General features: G+C 33.5%; 1 protein-coding gene and 1 pseudogene across 1 annotated transcript; both read left to right on the plus strand.

Moving 5' to 3' along the window:
- The first annotated feature begins 845 nt into the window (after positions 1-845).
- Positions 846-5,042, plus strand: LOC7463824 (serine carboxypeptidase-like 40). The gene is made up of 7 exons (XM_002298377.4): positions 846-1,336; positions 2,550-2,657; positions 2,754-3,028; positions 3,514-3,774; positions 4,043-4,254; positions 4,525-4,630; positions 4,816-5,042. The coding sequence occupies exons 1-7, from the start codon at positions 964-966 to the stop codon at positions 4,969-4,971; spliced, it is 1,491 nt and encodes a 496-aa protein (XP_002298413.3). The 5' UTR covers positions 846-963; the 3' UTR covers positions 4,972-5,042.
- Positions 5,043-12,230: 7,188 nt separating this feature from the next.
- On the plus strand, positions 12,231-16,556 carry LOC7480060 (serine carboxypeptidase-like 40; annotated as a pseudogene).
- Positions 16,557-16,841: the final 285 nt, after the last annotated feature.

Below are 16,841 nucleotides of genomic sequence, written 5' to 3' on the forward strand. Positions count from 1 at the left end.
AAAAGAAAATACTCCCTTAATATAAAGATAATTTTACATATAATATGCTTCTCTCCCACAATACAACAATTCGTTAGAATTTTTGGATACAACAAAAGTTCTCCAAATCTTTTAATCATCATTTTTGCTCACTTGAGTTAATAAAGTATAAAAAAGAATTGTGGTAAAAATTGAGAGGAATATATATATATATATAATTACAAAAATTTCTAATAGTGAAAAGATTATGTACTTTTCATCATAATCACATGCCATATATTTATATACTGAATAAGATATTAGTTACCAAATATATTTAAAAAATAAATAAATTTAATTAATTTAATCATAAAAGTTAAGTTAATAAAATTTATTAATTATTTAATAAAGTTATCAATTATCAAATATATTTAAAATAATTAAATTAGTTTAATAATAATGGCTAAATCAATAAAATTTATTAATTACTAAAAACACTATCATTAATTAAAATTCTAAAAACGACAACCTATTGTTTTTTTTTCCTCTCTCGTTTATGTGGTTTACGTCGATGCTGTGGTAACTAAAAGAACAAATATTCGCCCCAGAGCTTCCCAAGAATTGCGATCCAAACTAGCTAGTTCCTTGCAAAAGAATATCCTTTTTGTAAGAGCTAGTGGACCTTACAGTCTCTATAATTAGAAATAAATAAAAATTTAATTATGGCAACAATATTAGAAATGAAAATTGACCGACTGCTTTAGATTGTTAATGGTATCCAATCACTCGTATTGCTAATTAGGAATACAAAGGACATAACATGAATATTGATGTGGCTAGGGAAAAAAAAAAAGAATATAAATTTCATGTTCTGATCCAGGGGCATTGCTGACTTCGTAGTGAGCTTTTTGCAAGTATAAAACTCCCCAACAGCTCTTGAGGTGGTGGACGTAGGTGATTTCTTTTTTTTCTTGTAGCGTTACGGGAGTAACAAAAAGAAACACCATGGAAAGTAACCCATGTTTGCCTCTCATTTTCTTTCTTATTATTTCTTGTTCTGTTGCCCAAATCGAAGCTGGCATGAGGCAAAGTGAAGCACTTGGCCATCTCTACAAGGCCAAGTTGGAGGGAAATTCTAAAGTTGACAGTGCTCTTTTTCAAGCAACCGAACATGTAGATATATCCAAGTTTCATCATCAAGAGGGATTAAAGGAGAAAGATAGAATAGAGAGCTTGCCTGGACAGCCAAAAGTAGAGTTCTCGCAATATGGTGGTTATGTTACTGTTGATAAATCTGCTGGACGAGCACTCTATTATTACTTTGTTGAGGCTCAACATTCTAAAGAGTCTTCGCCTCTTCTTCTCTGGCTCAATGGAGGTACTTACCTCTATCTCATCCTCTGGTATTTCCTTAATTTCCCGTTCCATGTTTTTTTTATCCGATTTAATACAACATTGCTTTGTACTATTTAAACAAGTTTAAGTTTTTGAGTTTCTTTTGCTCCCTCGTTTTCTGTTTGTTCTTCCTTTCTCTTGATACATTTAGGGGTTAATGTCATATACTTCCTTCTCGATTATCACCAGAATTTAAACCCTGAGTATAAAACTTGTTATTTTATCCTGTATAATCCGTTATCTTGTGGTAGATAACCTGTCTTTTGATTTCCGTATCTGCAGAAAGCTTTTCTGTAAACATCGTCTCACCGCAAACCAAAAAACCACCAAATATATATCTGCACTCTACTCCACAATGACTTCATGAGATTTAATGTCAACTTCTGATGTGTTTAGTTACTATATATTTGCTAAAATCTTTTATACAGAATGCTTCCCTCTTTCTCTGTTTGTCGCTACAACAAAGAATGCTTGAGCCGCCAAGCTTTTCCTTCGCAGTAGTCAGCAAAATCATCATCTTAGTAATCTTCAGGAAGAATTACTTCAATATTAGTGGATAGGCTGCGTGAAGTGATCACAACGATCAATTTATTTATTCATTTAATCGAGTCACATCTTGCACGATGAATTTTGACACCTTCGCGAGGCAATTTATAGCATAAACCAAAATTTAATCCATAAATAACTTTACATTTCTTATTAATAATCATTCAATTGGTAGGATGAGATTAAAAAAATATATATTAAAGATAACACTGATTAATGGACCATTAGTATTTTCTTAATATTTACGCAAAAAAAATTCAATATTAATGGAGTACTGAAGATAATACATTATTTTGTTTCTCTTGATCTTTATGATAACGTTTGGTTACTAACTCCAAATATAAAAGATAAAAACCATGAATGAGAATGTTTTCTTACATTTTTTGTTTTGAAAATATAAAAATTTACTTTAAAATTATTCCAAAAACTAATTAATCAAATGCAATCTGTGTGTATGTGTGTGTGTGTGTGTGTGTAAAGAGAGAGTTTGATGTCTGTTTGGATAGCGCCAGCAACTTCCTTTGGGGGAGGAAAGAGAGAATATCAGTTTGAAGTACATTCCTAATGGACACGGACTTCCTCCATTAAAACAACTTCATTTGCCAAACAACTTAATAAGAGTTCTAACACAAGAATTCCTTTTATTGTAGGCCCTGGTTGTTCATCTCTGGCATACGGTGCAATGCAAGAACTTGGACCATTTCGAGTATATAGTGATGGCAAAAAACTTTATAAAAACAGATACTCATGGAATTATGGTATAAGTTTTCAACTTTTATAAATGAGTGTTAATTTATTGCTACTTACATCAGATGTGTAAATTAAAGTGACAAATAATTGGTTTTCTTTTCCAGCTGCAAATGTTTTGTTTCTTGAATCTCCTGCGGGAGTGGGGTTTTCATACTCGAACACAACATCAGATTACGAGAAAAGTGGAGACAAGAGAACAGCTGAAGATAATTATGTGTTCTTAGTGAATTGGCTGGAGAGGTTTTCTGAGTATAAAGATAGAGAATTCTACATATCAGGTGAAAGCTATGCAGGACATTATGTGCCTGAACTTGCTCACACTATTCTATACCATAACAAGAAGGCTAAGAAGGCCATTATCAATCTCAAAGGAATTCTTGTACGTGCATTTCCCTCTCAATCCGTCGATAAATTATATATTTTGAAAAATATAAGCATGTGGCTAATCAATTAGGTTCTATTTCTACCTTTCAATTTGAATTTAACATACTAATAGACAATTAAGTAGGTTGCCAACTTGTAAACCGCTAGTATTTTCTTTTAATAATTACAATATGATTGGAACTTGTGACTTGCACATGTTAGGCATGATAGCATCATTGGGTTTATAATGCAAAGCAAAACTCGGTATATGTGGACAGGCCGGGGTGTTCTTTGGTCCCGATGTGGCAGAGGCAGCCCACATTCCATTATTTGTGGTAGAAGATTGTTTGCTGGAATCATTTATCGTGATGCTGTAAGAAATTGAGAAAAAAGAGGAAGAAAATCTTATGGGACTTGAAAAAACAAGTGATAAGCATCTTACTAATGCAAATTGTTGGCTACATATTAACTATAAGGTGCATTCTCTTGTGGAAATTGCAGATTGGGAATGCAGTAATCAACCCTGAAACTGATAGAATAGGGATGTATGACTACTTAGGAAGCCATGCTATAATTTCAGATGTGTTGGTTCATAAAGTACGAACACATTGCAATTTCTCATTCAATGCAACACCTCAGTCTGATGAGTGCAATGAAGCAGTAGATGAAGTAAGAAAGGATACTCATCATATCGATATATACAACATCTATGCTCCATCATGCTTTTATAAGAGTACCACAGCAAAGCCGAAGAAACCTTCTGTAAGTAATTATGAAAACATTTCTTCATTGCATTGATGCTGTAATGTTAAATTTATCTATATATTTATACTAACAATTTTGCTAAATATATTTTCATTGGAATTGTCATATTTCTTCTACTAAATCTCATAAATCTAACAATTTTGCTAAATATATTTTCATTGGAATTGTCATATTTCTTCTACTAAATCTCATAAATCATACCAAATTACCCTCCGATTTTGCTTCCATTCAGAATTCTAATTCACTTAATTATTTTGTGTGGCAGTTGGTGAACTTCGATCCCTGCAGTGATTATTACGTGTATGCTTATCTTAATCGACCTGATGTCCAAGAAGCCATGCATGCCAATGTAACCAAACTCACTCATGATTGGGAACCTTGTAGTGATGTAATAACAAGTTGGTCAGATAGCCCTTCAACAATTATTCCTCTACTGCAAGAGCTCATGGCAAACGGTCTTCGAGTGTGGATATTTAGGTAAAGTAATCATGAGTTTATATATAATTATCATGATTATAAAGTGTTTTTTGTTTTTGTTTTCAATCTCTCATTATTGTTAGTGTAATACTGTCCTAACTTGATAATAGCAACCCTAATATATTAGTTTCAATGAGACTTCGTAAGTTTTGTTAATTAATGGCCAAAGGGTAAGTAAGATTTTCATAATTTGTAGCCACTGCCATTTTTGCAACATCTCTGAAGATTTCCGGCTTTCTAACGGGAAATCTTCATTGCCTGTAAATTCAGCGGTGATACAGATGCGAGGGTGCCGGTTACTTCAACTCAGTATTCTATTGATAAGATGAAACTTCAAGTAAAAACCGAATGGCATCCTTGGTACCTCAAAGGGGAGGTAGGTTTTTTTTTCTTTTTTTTCTTACACCACTCCAATTTTTACTTTGTTTTTCTTCTCCCAATTAATTCTAGTTTAATCTCATAAATATCCTACTCCTATCAATGATTTGTTTCGCTTATTTTATTGTGGCTGTCAGTTAAGTAAAAAATAAATAAATGAAGAGATGTTTTTGCTCTGTGTAGGTTGGAGGATATACGCAAGTGTACAGAGGAGATTTGACATTTGCCACCGTAAGGGGGGCAGGACATCAAGTGCCAACCTATCAGCCATTGAGAGCACTTTCCTTAATCAAGCATTTCCTTCATGGCACATCTCTTCCAGATACTACGAGATATTAAACTCATTTCTCTGTAATTTTATTCAAACCATCACTTCTTGATTATAAATAAGAAACCATTGATTCGACTAAGGATTTTTTTTTTTTTTAGGGTTTTGGTTTGAAGTAAGGTTGTTGTGCTTTATATAGGATGGTAATTTGGTTCTTTTGTTTTATTTAAAAATTTGAGTTGATTCAAGATATAAGATATAAGGTGTTTGATTTTTGAAGTAACATATACAAAGTTAACAAATGAACAAGAATATTTTTTTTTTTTTGTGATTATCTTAAAAATAAATCCTAACAAAACCTCCTATTAATTATACTCAGGTTCTTGTGCAGGTTAAATTTGTCATAGGCACGCATCCACTTAACCAAAAATGCCCAAAATATCTTAGTCCATATTATAAAAAAAATTAATTGGAATAGTGAATTCACTGTATATCTAGACAACGGTGCACTGTGAATGAAAATAATATAATTATTATTTTGTTCTTCCAACAAAAAAAAAAAACAATAAGCTTAGTATTAGGGGTAGTTTGATATTTTCCACTTGAACCCTTAAAAGCAAGATTTTTTAAAATGATGATTAGGGGCAATTAGATATTTTCCTTCTATATGCACAATGTAAAGAATATATTTTCCTTACAAGTAAAATTGTTGGAAGGCTTGGGGCTATTTAGTCTTTTTATATTTTTGAAGCACAATGTAAAGATTATATTACCCTTAAGAGAAAAATTTATCAAGCTTGCATTTAGGGGTTTTTTATATTTTCAAACTAGTTTTTTAGCGATTATTAACAGGTTGACTTGGGGGCAATTTGATCCTCTAGCAATCATGAGTATTATTTAAAAAAAAAAATTATTGGCACGTGCGGCGTTGTCCCACTCCTAAACCTGCCTTTCAAGTCAACGTTTGAAGCATTTTTTCATCAGCATTCCATTGGTGTTATGCATGTAGATGGAGGAGTAGTGGGTTTGGCTCTAATTAGCTTTATAAATCGATTGATTGTTAAGATCGTTAGTTAGCAGTTAATAGCTCTAAAAATGTTAGAATTCATGAGAGTCTGCCTCTGAAGTTTGAAACAAACTTAGTTAGACTTAGTCTTTGTTATTGTTTTCATATCAGATTTTGCTCCTTGATGTTCTATTTTCAGTTAGTAGAAGTAGTTCCAAAAAATCTAATAGTAGTTAGAGATTTTAGATTTTTCAATTTGATGTAAGCCTATAAATAGGCATTCTCATTTATGAAATAAAGTATCTTCTACTTTAGCTCTTCTCTATCAAATTATCTATCTTTTCCCTGCAAGTTTTCATTCTTTCAAATTCTGCAGCTTTAACAGTGGTATCATAGATTACTTCTTACAGGCTGTGAGGCAAGTTTTTTTTTTTTAGTGCTAAATACAATGAGGTTCAGTGCTAAACATAATGAGGGTGAGTGCAAACATGAGTAAGGTTAAGTGATTTATTTTTTAGGAAGTTGTTGCACAAACATGTCTACTTCCAGTAGTATTTCACCTGCAATTCCAGTGTTTAATGGTGAACACTATCACATTTGAGCTACCAAGATGAGGTTTTACTTAAGGTCTCAAGGTTTGTGAAAAGTTGTGATGTCTGAAACTGATCCACCACCATTGATAACAAATCCTACAATTGCTTAGAGCGCATGAGGAAGAAAAACTCAAGAAGGAAAAAGTCATCACTTACTTACATTCAGGACTTGTAGATCACATCTTCACCATAATCATGGACTTGGAAACACTAAAGCAGGTGTGGGACAAGCTCCAAGGTGAATTTAGGGCAGTAACAGAGTCTAAACTGTCAGGCTCCTCACATTGGAGATAGAGTTTGAGTTAATGAAAATGAGAGATAATGAATATGTCAAAGATTATTCTAGCAGGTTAATAGATGTTGTAAACCAAATGAGGCTTCTTTGTAAAGCATTTGCAGATCATAAGGTGGTAGAAAAGATCATGGTTTCAGTACCTCAAAAGTTTGAAGCCAAGATCTCTGCAATAGAAGATTTGTGATTTGCAAAATCTCACAATTGCAGAGTTAACCAGTGAGCTTCATATACAAGAGAAAAAGGGTCTAAAAAGAGATGATGAGGCTATTGAAGGTGCTTTCCAAGCAAATCACAAGGGAAAGAGCATTGGAAACCTGTAAAGAAAGAAAGTTCACCAAGGGAAAACATGAAGTATCTTCAAAAAAGAATAACTTTTCACCTTGCTCTCATTGCAGAAGAACCAACCATGCTGAGAAGGATTGTTGGTACAAAGATAAACCTTCTTTTCATTATACTTTCTGCAATAATCTTGACCACAATGAGAAATATTGCAAAGCAAAAAAAAAAACTCAACAACAAACATAACAACAAGCAAAAATGTCTAAAGAAGACAAAATGATGATGAGTATTTGTTTATGGCATCACAAGCAGTCAGTTCTCATGAACTGAATATTTGGCTTATTGATAGTTGTTGCACTAGTCACATGACCAAATATTTATCAATTTTTAACTCCATTGATAAATCAATTTAACCAAAGGTCAAACTAGAAAATAGTAATGTTATGCAGGCCAAAGGAAAAGGAACAATTGCTATTAGTACCAAGAGAGGTACAAAGATTGTCACTAATGTTCTTTACATTTCATAACTATATCAAAATCTTCTTGGTGTTGCATAAATGCTAAGGAATGGATATGTGGTCTCTTTTAAAGAGAATTTTTGTTTATCACTGATGCATATAAATTAGAGATAACAAAGATTAAAATGGATGGAAAAAGTTTTTATTTGAAGCTTGATGTAGTTGAAGGTCATGTCTTTAGTGTTAGGATTGATGAGAGGATTATTTGACACAAAAGACATAGTCATTTCAACTTGAGGTCACTAAAATTCATGCATGAAGTTGGCATGGTTGAAGATATGCCTGAAATCACAGTTAATGCCTAAACTTGTGAAAATTATGAGCTTGGGAAGCAGAATAGACAATCATTCCCTCAAAGTAAGACCAAGAGAGCTACTCACAAGCTGGAGTTAGTTCATTCAGATATCTGTGGACCAATGAGCACAACCTCATTGAGCAACAATGTGTATTTTGCACAATTTATTAATGATTTCAGTAGAATGACTTAGGTTTATTTTCTAAAAACCAAGTCACAAGTACTCTATATGTTCAAAAGCTTCAAGAAAATGGTTGAAACTCAAAGTGGTCAGAAGGTTAAAGTGCTCAAAACTGATAATGGAGGTTAGTATATCTCAAAAGAGTTCAATGTTTTTTTGTCAAGAAGTTGGGATTGTACACCTGCTGATGGTTCCATACTCACCGTTGTAGAATGAAGTTTCTAAGAGGAAGAACATAATTGTGACCGAGATGTCAAGATATATGCTGTTTGAAAAGAAGCTACCAAAGCTTCTATGGGCTGAAGCAGTAAACACCTCGGTATATTTGCTTAATAGACTACCAACTAAGTCTATTCAAAGCAAAACACCAATGGAGGTATGGTCTAGTGCAAAACCTTCTGTCAAACACCTGAAAGTGTTTGGCTCATTGTGCTACTTTAATTGAAATCTATCAAGAGAGGAAAACTTGATGAAAGAGCTGACAAATGTGTCTTTGTTGGGTATGCAACAGAATCAAAAGGTTATAGAATTTTTAACTTAAGTGGAGCAAAAATTGTGATAAGTAGAGATGTGCACTTTATTGCAAAACCTTCTGAAGTAGTTGCACAATCTACTGCAGAAGCTGCATGTATCTCCCTAGCAGCTGCTGCAAATCAAGCAATATAGTTAAATAAATTGTTTGCTGATCTAGGCAAAGAAAAAAGCTCATTGTAAAACCCAAACTTTTGGCCCAAACCTAAGTTCAAGTCAGCCTAAACTCAACCTAAGTTAACCTAGGTATTTAAGGAAGAGTTGCAAGAGAATTACCTTCCTCCTAATTCTTGTAGCCGCCGCGACCCTCCCCTCCTCAAACCAAATATTTTAGTTTTTGATCTTGAGTTTTTGGTTCAAGAAAGGTGGAAGTAGCAAGTAAGTTGTTCTCTTTCATATTACTTTCGATTATAGTTTGTTTGTGGAATTATTAAAGAAAAGATTAGGGTTTATAAGGATTGGAAGTTTATATTGTTAAGATTGATTTATGATTATTAAGGGTTTAATGTTAGGTGATTAATTAGTATGTTATTGAAAATAAGGATTTTTAAGTTGATTTGTTTAAATTAATTTTTATGGGTTAAGAAATTCAATTTTACCTTGCTGTAAAATCTGGACAGAATGGTCTTGAGGTTGAAGATGACCAAATTTTATTTTGGTCCTTGATTTATGAAAATTACAGTTTAGTCCCTAAACTTTGGAAAAATAACAATTTGACCCCTAAATGTATTTTGAGATTCTGGACAGTGTTATTATGAGGTTTAGGATGATGAATCTCAGTTCGATAATTTATTTGAAATATTTTCAGTTTGGTCCCTCAATTTTAGGAATTTACATTTTAGTCCCTAAACTTTATGAAAATTACAATTCGGTCCATGGTTCGTTCTAGACAGAATTTAGGATGGTTTATGGGTGAAAATTCAGTATGGTTATGTATTTCCAGATTGGTCCTCCAATTTTGGTAAAATTACGTTTTGGTCCCTGTTTTGAAAAATTGTCGTTTTAGTCCATAAACTTAGGAGACTAAACCTGGTTTTATTTTATCCATTGGGATCTTTTGTTTGAGTTGTTTTTCAGTATATTTCATATATTGTTGTAGGTTCTCCTAACGATCCTCAATAGGATTTTCGGGTCTTTCATTTGACATTCCTTTTAGTTCTATATTTTCAGGGTGAGTGAGATAATCTTTAATATGCATATAATATAAATAAATATGTATGTTGATTATACAATGAGTACAACCAGTAAATTTATTGAATATTTATATATATTGCTTTATTTTTCGAGTACTCATTTATTCTTAAATTTGCACTCGCAATCTGTCGAACTAAATTCTATTTGATATGATATACGTTTCTTTGATGATTCTATGAATATCTATTATGCCTTGATATGGGACTTGTCAGTAACTCCATGCTAACGGAGAGTAGTTAGTCTATGTGCACATAGTATTCTGTATACCTAACTGGTGAGAGAGGCATCAGCCTGTGGCGACTGATCATCCCACAGTGGTCACCTTCGGGTGTCATCTGATCTCTGACATGTATTCCACTACGTTATCATAATATGTTTAGTATGTATATGTATATGTATATCAAGATAAATCATCTTGCAAACTATTAACATCTAAAATATCTAAAATATATATTAAATATTATTCTCTCACTGAGTTGGTTGAACTCACCCCTTATTCTTAATATTATTTCAGGTTCTTAGTTTCTAATAGCAGTTGAACTTTGTAGAGTGTTCCTGCTTCTTCAGTTTTGGTCGGTATGTCTTGCTTGTTTTGCGAGGCTTTCCTTTTAGTTTTGATTTGATGTCTTAGATGCTCCACTATTACCTTGTTTTAATTAAGTTTGGATTTTGACAATGTAATGAGTATTATGGATTATCGTTTTTGTTTTAATTACTGATGAGGAGTTTTAAACTATCTTTTGATTTCATCAGTTTTGAATAATATAATATTTCTGAAGATTATGAAATGCTGCGTATTTTTGAATAAATTATTCTTTTGATATGTCTGTTTTAAGGCTTAGCGTAGGTGGGGTGTCCTTTCAACACCGCTCCTGCGTTGCCGGTCATGGACCCGGGATTCGGGTCGTGACACTCATCAACTGAGCTTTTACTGTGACAACAAGTTAGCCATTGCCATTGCTCAAAATCTTGTTCAACATGGCAGAACCAAGCACATCAATGTAAAATTTCACTCAATAAGAGAAGCTAAAAAGAATTCACTTGTCAAGTTGCATTAGTGCTCAACCGATGTATAACTTGCTAACATAATGACTAAAGCACTTCCTAAATCAAGACTGGAATTCCTAAGGATGAAACTTGGTTTGTCCAAGGCAAATCTCAAGGAGGAGAGTTAGAATTATGAGAGTCTGCCTATGAAGTTTGAAACAAACTTAGTTGGACTTAGTCTTTGTTATTGTTTTCATATCAGATTTTGCTCTTTAATGTTCTATTTTCGGTTAGTAAAAGTAGTTCTACAAAATCTGATTGAGAGTTTTTAGATTTTTCAGTTTGGTTGTAAAACCTACAAATAAGCATTCTCATTCTTCAGCTCTTCTCTATCAAATTATCTATCTTTTCCCTGCAAGTTTTCATTCTTTCAAATTCTGCAGCTTTAACAAAAAAATGAAGAGATGTTTTTGCTTTGTGTAGGTTGGAGGATACACGCAAGTGTACAGAGGAGATTTGACATTTGCCACCGTAAGGGGGGCAGGACATCAAGTGCCAACCTATCAGCCATTGAGAGCACTTTCCTTAACCAAACATTTCCCAAGGATGGCACACCTCTTCCCGATATTACAAGATATTAAACTCATTTCTTATAAATATGAAACCATTGAGGCTATTTAGAAAAGAAGTTTTATTTCTTTACTGATTATATTTTATTTTGGAAATAATTTCTTTCATTTTGAACAAACATATAATAAAAAAATTCTCAATATCTCTAACATTACTTTTTTCTTAGGGTTTTTGAGGTTGTTGTACCTTATATATAAAAATAATTTGATCATAATTTTTAAAATAACAGAGGTAAAATAAAAGGATTTTTCGTAATTATTCGAAAAAAAGTCTAACAGGACCTATTAATTCTACTCAAATTTTCAATAGATTGTTGTAAAATCTGTCAAAGCTAACATCAACATGATATGCACGCATCTACTTAACATAAGATGCCCAGAATATCATATCCCAGTCCACATAACTTTCTAAATAAAATGGAAATAAATTTAAAAAGGAAAAAAAGCTGTACAAAATATCATATCCCAGTCCATTGATGTTTTTTTTGTCTTTCTGTTTTTATTATGAATTGCTTTCCTTGTCTGGACAAATATATCTCACAGCCTTGACAATATACGGACTAGATACATTGTTGCTATTTATTATTTCTCGAAAAAAAATTAAGCTGATGAGTATTTCTTCCCAGAAGAACTTAAGATTTCCCAAACAGGATTAGGAATTTAGGTAAACAAACTAATCCTGACACGCAAAAATACAGCAATGAATATGGGAAATCCGTTCTGTCTCATGCTAGGTTATTCCTCGTATAAATTAATTATTTATCCAAAGCCATGAACCAAGCCGCCTAAACCTTCTCCTTCTGTGTTTTGAAGAGAGGGAGAAAGAAAACGCAATGGGAAATAGACGACCTTGTTTGTTTCTTGTTTTCCTTGTAACCCTTTCACGTTTTGTAGCTCAAAGTCATGGCGTGAAGAACCAAGGTGAAGCACTTGACAATCTCTATAAAGCCAAGTTTAGTAGAGATTATAGTATTGATACGCGTCCTTTCGAGGTGATTGATACGAACCAATTTGAGGAAATGAATACGCTTTTAGGTAAATCGAAGTGTCATCCTCGTAAAGAGGGATCGAAAGAGAAAGATAGAATTAAAAGGTTGCCTGGGCAACCCCATGTCAGATTCTCACAGTACGGTGGCTATATTACTGTTAATAAAACTGCTGGTGCGGCATTCTATTATTATTTTGTTGAAGCTGATAAGCATTCAAAGGAGCACTTGCCTCTTCTTCTTTGGCTAAATGGAGGTTCGTTACTCCTTCCTCTATTTATCAAAGCCCGTTCCATTTTCATATTTGAGATCAGACAAAGTTATTCCAAATGTCATAATGTATCCCATAAAGAATTCTGAAGAATCTTCACAGAAATATTAGTAAAGGTACAATTAGTCCTTGAAAAACGTAACCACATAAAATAAGATAATTTTGGAATTAATGTTTAATTTACCCCATCTATAAGACGTTAGCAGCAAAGGCTAGCTATCCGTATATGCAACGTCTTTGTAGTTGATTTTTGATGGAGTAGCTTCATATTGACACAGGCCCTGGTTGTTCATCATTGGCTTATGGGGCGATGCAAGAGCTTGGACCATTTCGTGTACACAGCAACGCGAAAACTCTTTACAGAAACAGATATTCATGGAATAATGGCATGATTTATCTTCAATGTTTATTCTTATCTTTCAATAGAATAATGTTGAAAATGAGGTTAGTTTTCTTGGGGATTTTCTTGATATATTAATTTGAGATGCTCTTTTTTTTTTTAGTTGCAAATGTTTTGTTTGTGGAGTCCCCTGCTGGAGTAGGGTTTTCATACTCTAATTCAACGTGGAAGACTAATGGAGATAGACAAACAGCTGCAGAAAATTATAGGTTCCTTGTAAATTGGTTAGAGAGATTTCCCGAATACAAAAACAGAGATTTTTATATAGCCGGAGAGAGCTATGCAGGGCACTATGCGCCTCAACTTGCACGTACTGTTCTTCACCATAATAAGTAGGCTAATACGACTATTGTCAACCTCAAAGGGGTCCTGGTATGCGTCTCCCCTCCTTTAATCTGTTCATTTTCTTAACACATGGAGTTCTTTCTTCGCATCCCTCACACTTATTAGCTTAATTTAGTTTCAACAACTTGATTTTTTCAAGTAGAGTAATTATTTGCTTTTAATCAATCACCATAATTTATCTCAAGAAATTTCTGATGAGCACATTATTGAAATTGAACTCTCATCCAATCCAGAAGACTAAGCTAATAATACAGGATGTTTATTCTTAACAAAATGCATGTGTAAGGTCCAGCATTGCTATGGTGCAGATTGGAAATGCTGCGATAGATGATGAAACCGATAATCAAGGGATGTATGACTTCTTTGGAACCCATGCTCTAATTTCATATGACAACTTGCGTAAAATCCGACGTTACTGTGATTTCTCAAGAGCCCATGAATCTGCCGAGTGTCGTCATAGCTTGTTGAAAACAGATGCAGATGTTTGGAATGCTATTGATGTTTACAACATCTATGGTCCCTTGTGCCTTGACGGAAATCTCACATCGAGGCCCAGGAAGACTTCAGTAAGTAAAAACAAGTTGTTCTCAACAAAAAGAAGAAAAAAAATGCATGAATAACAACAATACTTTGTTCAAGTTTTCACTTATTTTCTGGGCAAATTACTTCTGTTTTTTTTTTTTTATCGAAAGTGGGAGTTAATATCATAATAATCCTGTCGAGTATGGAATTGAAACTCGGAGATTTTTCTGATGATCTAGAAACCTAATTAATGATCAAGTATTTATGTGACTTAGCTGGAACGTCTACTTTGTGTGGCAGTTGATGAACTTCGATCCCTGCAGTGATTATTACGTGTATGCATACCTTAATCGACCTGACGTCCAAGAAGCCATGCATGCCAATGTCACCAAGCTCACTTATGATTGGGAACCATGCGGCGATTTCAACTGGGTTGATAGTGCCTCTACCATTCTTCCCTTGCTAAAGGAGTTGATGGAAAATGGACTTCGAGTATGGTTATTCAGGTTAGTAACATTAATCGTGTTGTTGCTGGTGAAATGCCATAGCGCCTTGCTAATGGTACCAAGCTTTGCAAAGGTCTCCCAGGTTTTCACCAAGAAATGGAAGTGGTGTGTCCTAAATAATTAGAATGGCCCATACCCTGCCAACATTTAAAAAGAATTGCCCATCAAAAGTGCTATGAAAAGTAGTTAAAACTTGATCTTCAATGTGGAAGGCCTTTAGTTAAAGTTTCAATTACAGTTATTTTTAGTATTGCGATACTTATTGGTTTTTAAATTATTATTTGTTAGAAAATGCATTAAAATAATATAATTTTTTATTTTTTAAAATTTATTTTTAATTTTTAACACATTAAAACGATCTTAAACCATCAAAAAAAATTATTTAAAACAAAAAAAAAATTTAAAAAAACACTTTTAATACACAAAAACAATCATGTTTTTGTTTTAAAATCTTGACAAAGAAACACAATTTGAAAAAACAAATTAGTAAAATAGCATACTTTCACCTTCTCATGCTTCTAAAGCAAATGATTTAGAGTTTCACCATTTAAAGCGCGGCAAGGTGAAACTCTAAATCATTTGGCTTAACTGGTCAGCCGATTATATCTAGTTGTATGAACCGATCGATCGTTTCACACAAAAATCATAATTTAATGATTTTTTCTTGCAAATATGTTTTATGAGTCAAAATATATATATTTATCCAACTTTTAGACTAAAAAATAAATTTCAATTACAATCGCAAAAATTTATTGTTCACACATTAGTTGTCCTCTGTTTTTCAATGTCAATGATGTTGTCGGGCTTGCGATAACGGGTGATTCTAAATAGCAAAGTGTGGCTCTATCATAACTAAATGAGGATATGTCCCAAACAGATTAAATGGATGGCCTAACATATGCATTTATGAACCAGTGGGACAGGTCTAGACCCAATAGAAGATCTAGTCGCGCTAGACTGCAATAACGGCTTAAAAAGACTATAACTTTTAATCTAATTATTGGATAGTGCTTAAATTTTTACAAGAGTTTTCGGAGGTCATTTTCCTTATAGTAGCCATTGCATCGCTATGCGGACTATCAGATCTTAATTTAGATATCAAGAATCTCGCTGAAACCACCTGATTTTAGCAATTTTGAAATTTTTCTTTAATTTTTGAAGCTGGTCAATTGATTTCACTAACCATTAAAAATTAGTCGATCAGTTGAGCTAGATAATTAAAATTTTACCTTGTTGTACTTTACAAACATGACACTTATTAAATATCATATTTTTTAAGCAAGACAAGATAAAGTGCGCTAATTCCCCAAAACATGATTTTGTGTGCCGATTTTCTAATTTGTCCCTTAAAAGGACAAGTTCATATACCCCATTGCTTGAAAAAATTAAAAAAAGAATGGTAGATCTCTTTAGTTTCGATGGAAAAAGGTTGATAATTTTGACTAGTAACATGTCATTTTTTGTTTATATCAGTTTTCACCACCACCCTCCCTTTCTTTTCTGAAGACCGTTTTGACAGAAGATATGCTTACTGATCATTTGTTTCAATGGTGTGCAGTGGTGATACAGACGGAAGGGTACCTTTCACTTCTACCCAGTATGCAATTAACAAGATGAAACTTCCTATCAAAACTGAATGGTATCCATGGTTCTACGGTGGAGAGGTAAACTTCTTTTTTTTTATCACTTCAGCATTTACTGAATTATATTATCTCAAGTAAACGAGTTTCAAAACAATGGAAGAACAGGTTGGTGGGTATGTACAAGTATACAAAGGGGACTTGACATTCGCAACTGTAAGAGGGGCTGGACATATGGTACCAAGCATCCAGCCTGTGAGAGCATCTGCATTGATCAGTCACACCTCTTCCATAGCCAATGCCGAAGTCTAGAGCCTGATTTCCTTACTACTCTTGAGTTTGCAATTCTTTGTTTCATTAGGAAACAGTAGACTGTGAGGTCAATTGATGTGATTCTCTTCATCGCCTAATGGACACTTGTTCAGTCAAGCCTGTAGATTATACAGGAAAAATAAGGATAATCTTACCAAAACGTTCTTCCTCAAAAAATTTCAATTATTGGATTTATGGGATCCGCCAAGAAAATCTACTCATTCAATGAATGCTACTAGCTCCTTGAAGTTATCTTTCCATTCATGAGTTCTCCATCCTTTCCAACATCAAGTGGAGCTGAGTTTCCAAGCTGCGCATACAAGCAGCAACTGTCGATGAATTACAATCCTAGATAAGCATAGAAGGAATTATGGAGGAAACAACTCATGATTCAAACCTTCATGGATATCAATAACCTTTGAGGCTTTAGCTTCACAACCTGTCCAAGACAGCGTATGATACACCAATACAAAAGACTAAAGCATGGGATATCTAAGCAAGAGAAAGAAGA

The sequence above is a fragment of the Populus trichocarpa genome, chromosome 1 (genome assembly GCF_000002775.5).
Source record: "Populus trichocarpa isolate Nisqually-1 chromosome 1, P.trichocarpa_v4.1, whole genome shotgun sequence".
NCBI classification, from domain to species: domain Eukaryota; kingdom Viridiplantae; phylum Streptophyta; class Magnoliopsida; order Malpighiales; family Salicaceae; genus Populus; species Populus trichocarpa.

What these genes read in the sequence shown, in the direction of transcription:
- LOC7463824 (XM_002298377.4), top strand. Translation starts at nt 964, where the DNA reads ATGGAAAGTAACCCATGTTTGCCTCTCATTTTCTTTCTTATTATTTCT. An exon ending in CAGATACTCATGGAATTATG is followed by an intron (nt 2,658 to 2,753) that starts GTATAAGTTTTC and finishes TTTCTTTTCCAG; the next exon opens with CTGCAAATGTTTTGTTTCTT. An exon ending in TCAATCTCAAAGGAATTCTT is followed by an intron (nt 3,029 to 3,513) that starts GTACGTGCATTT and finishes TGGAAATTGCAG; the next exon opens with ATTGGGAATGCAGTAATCAA.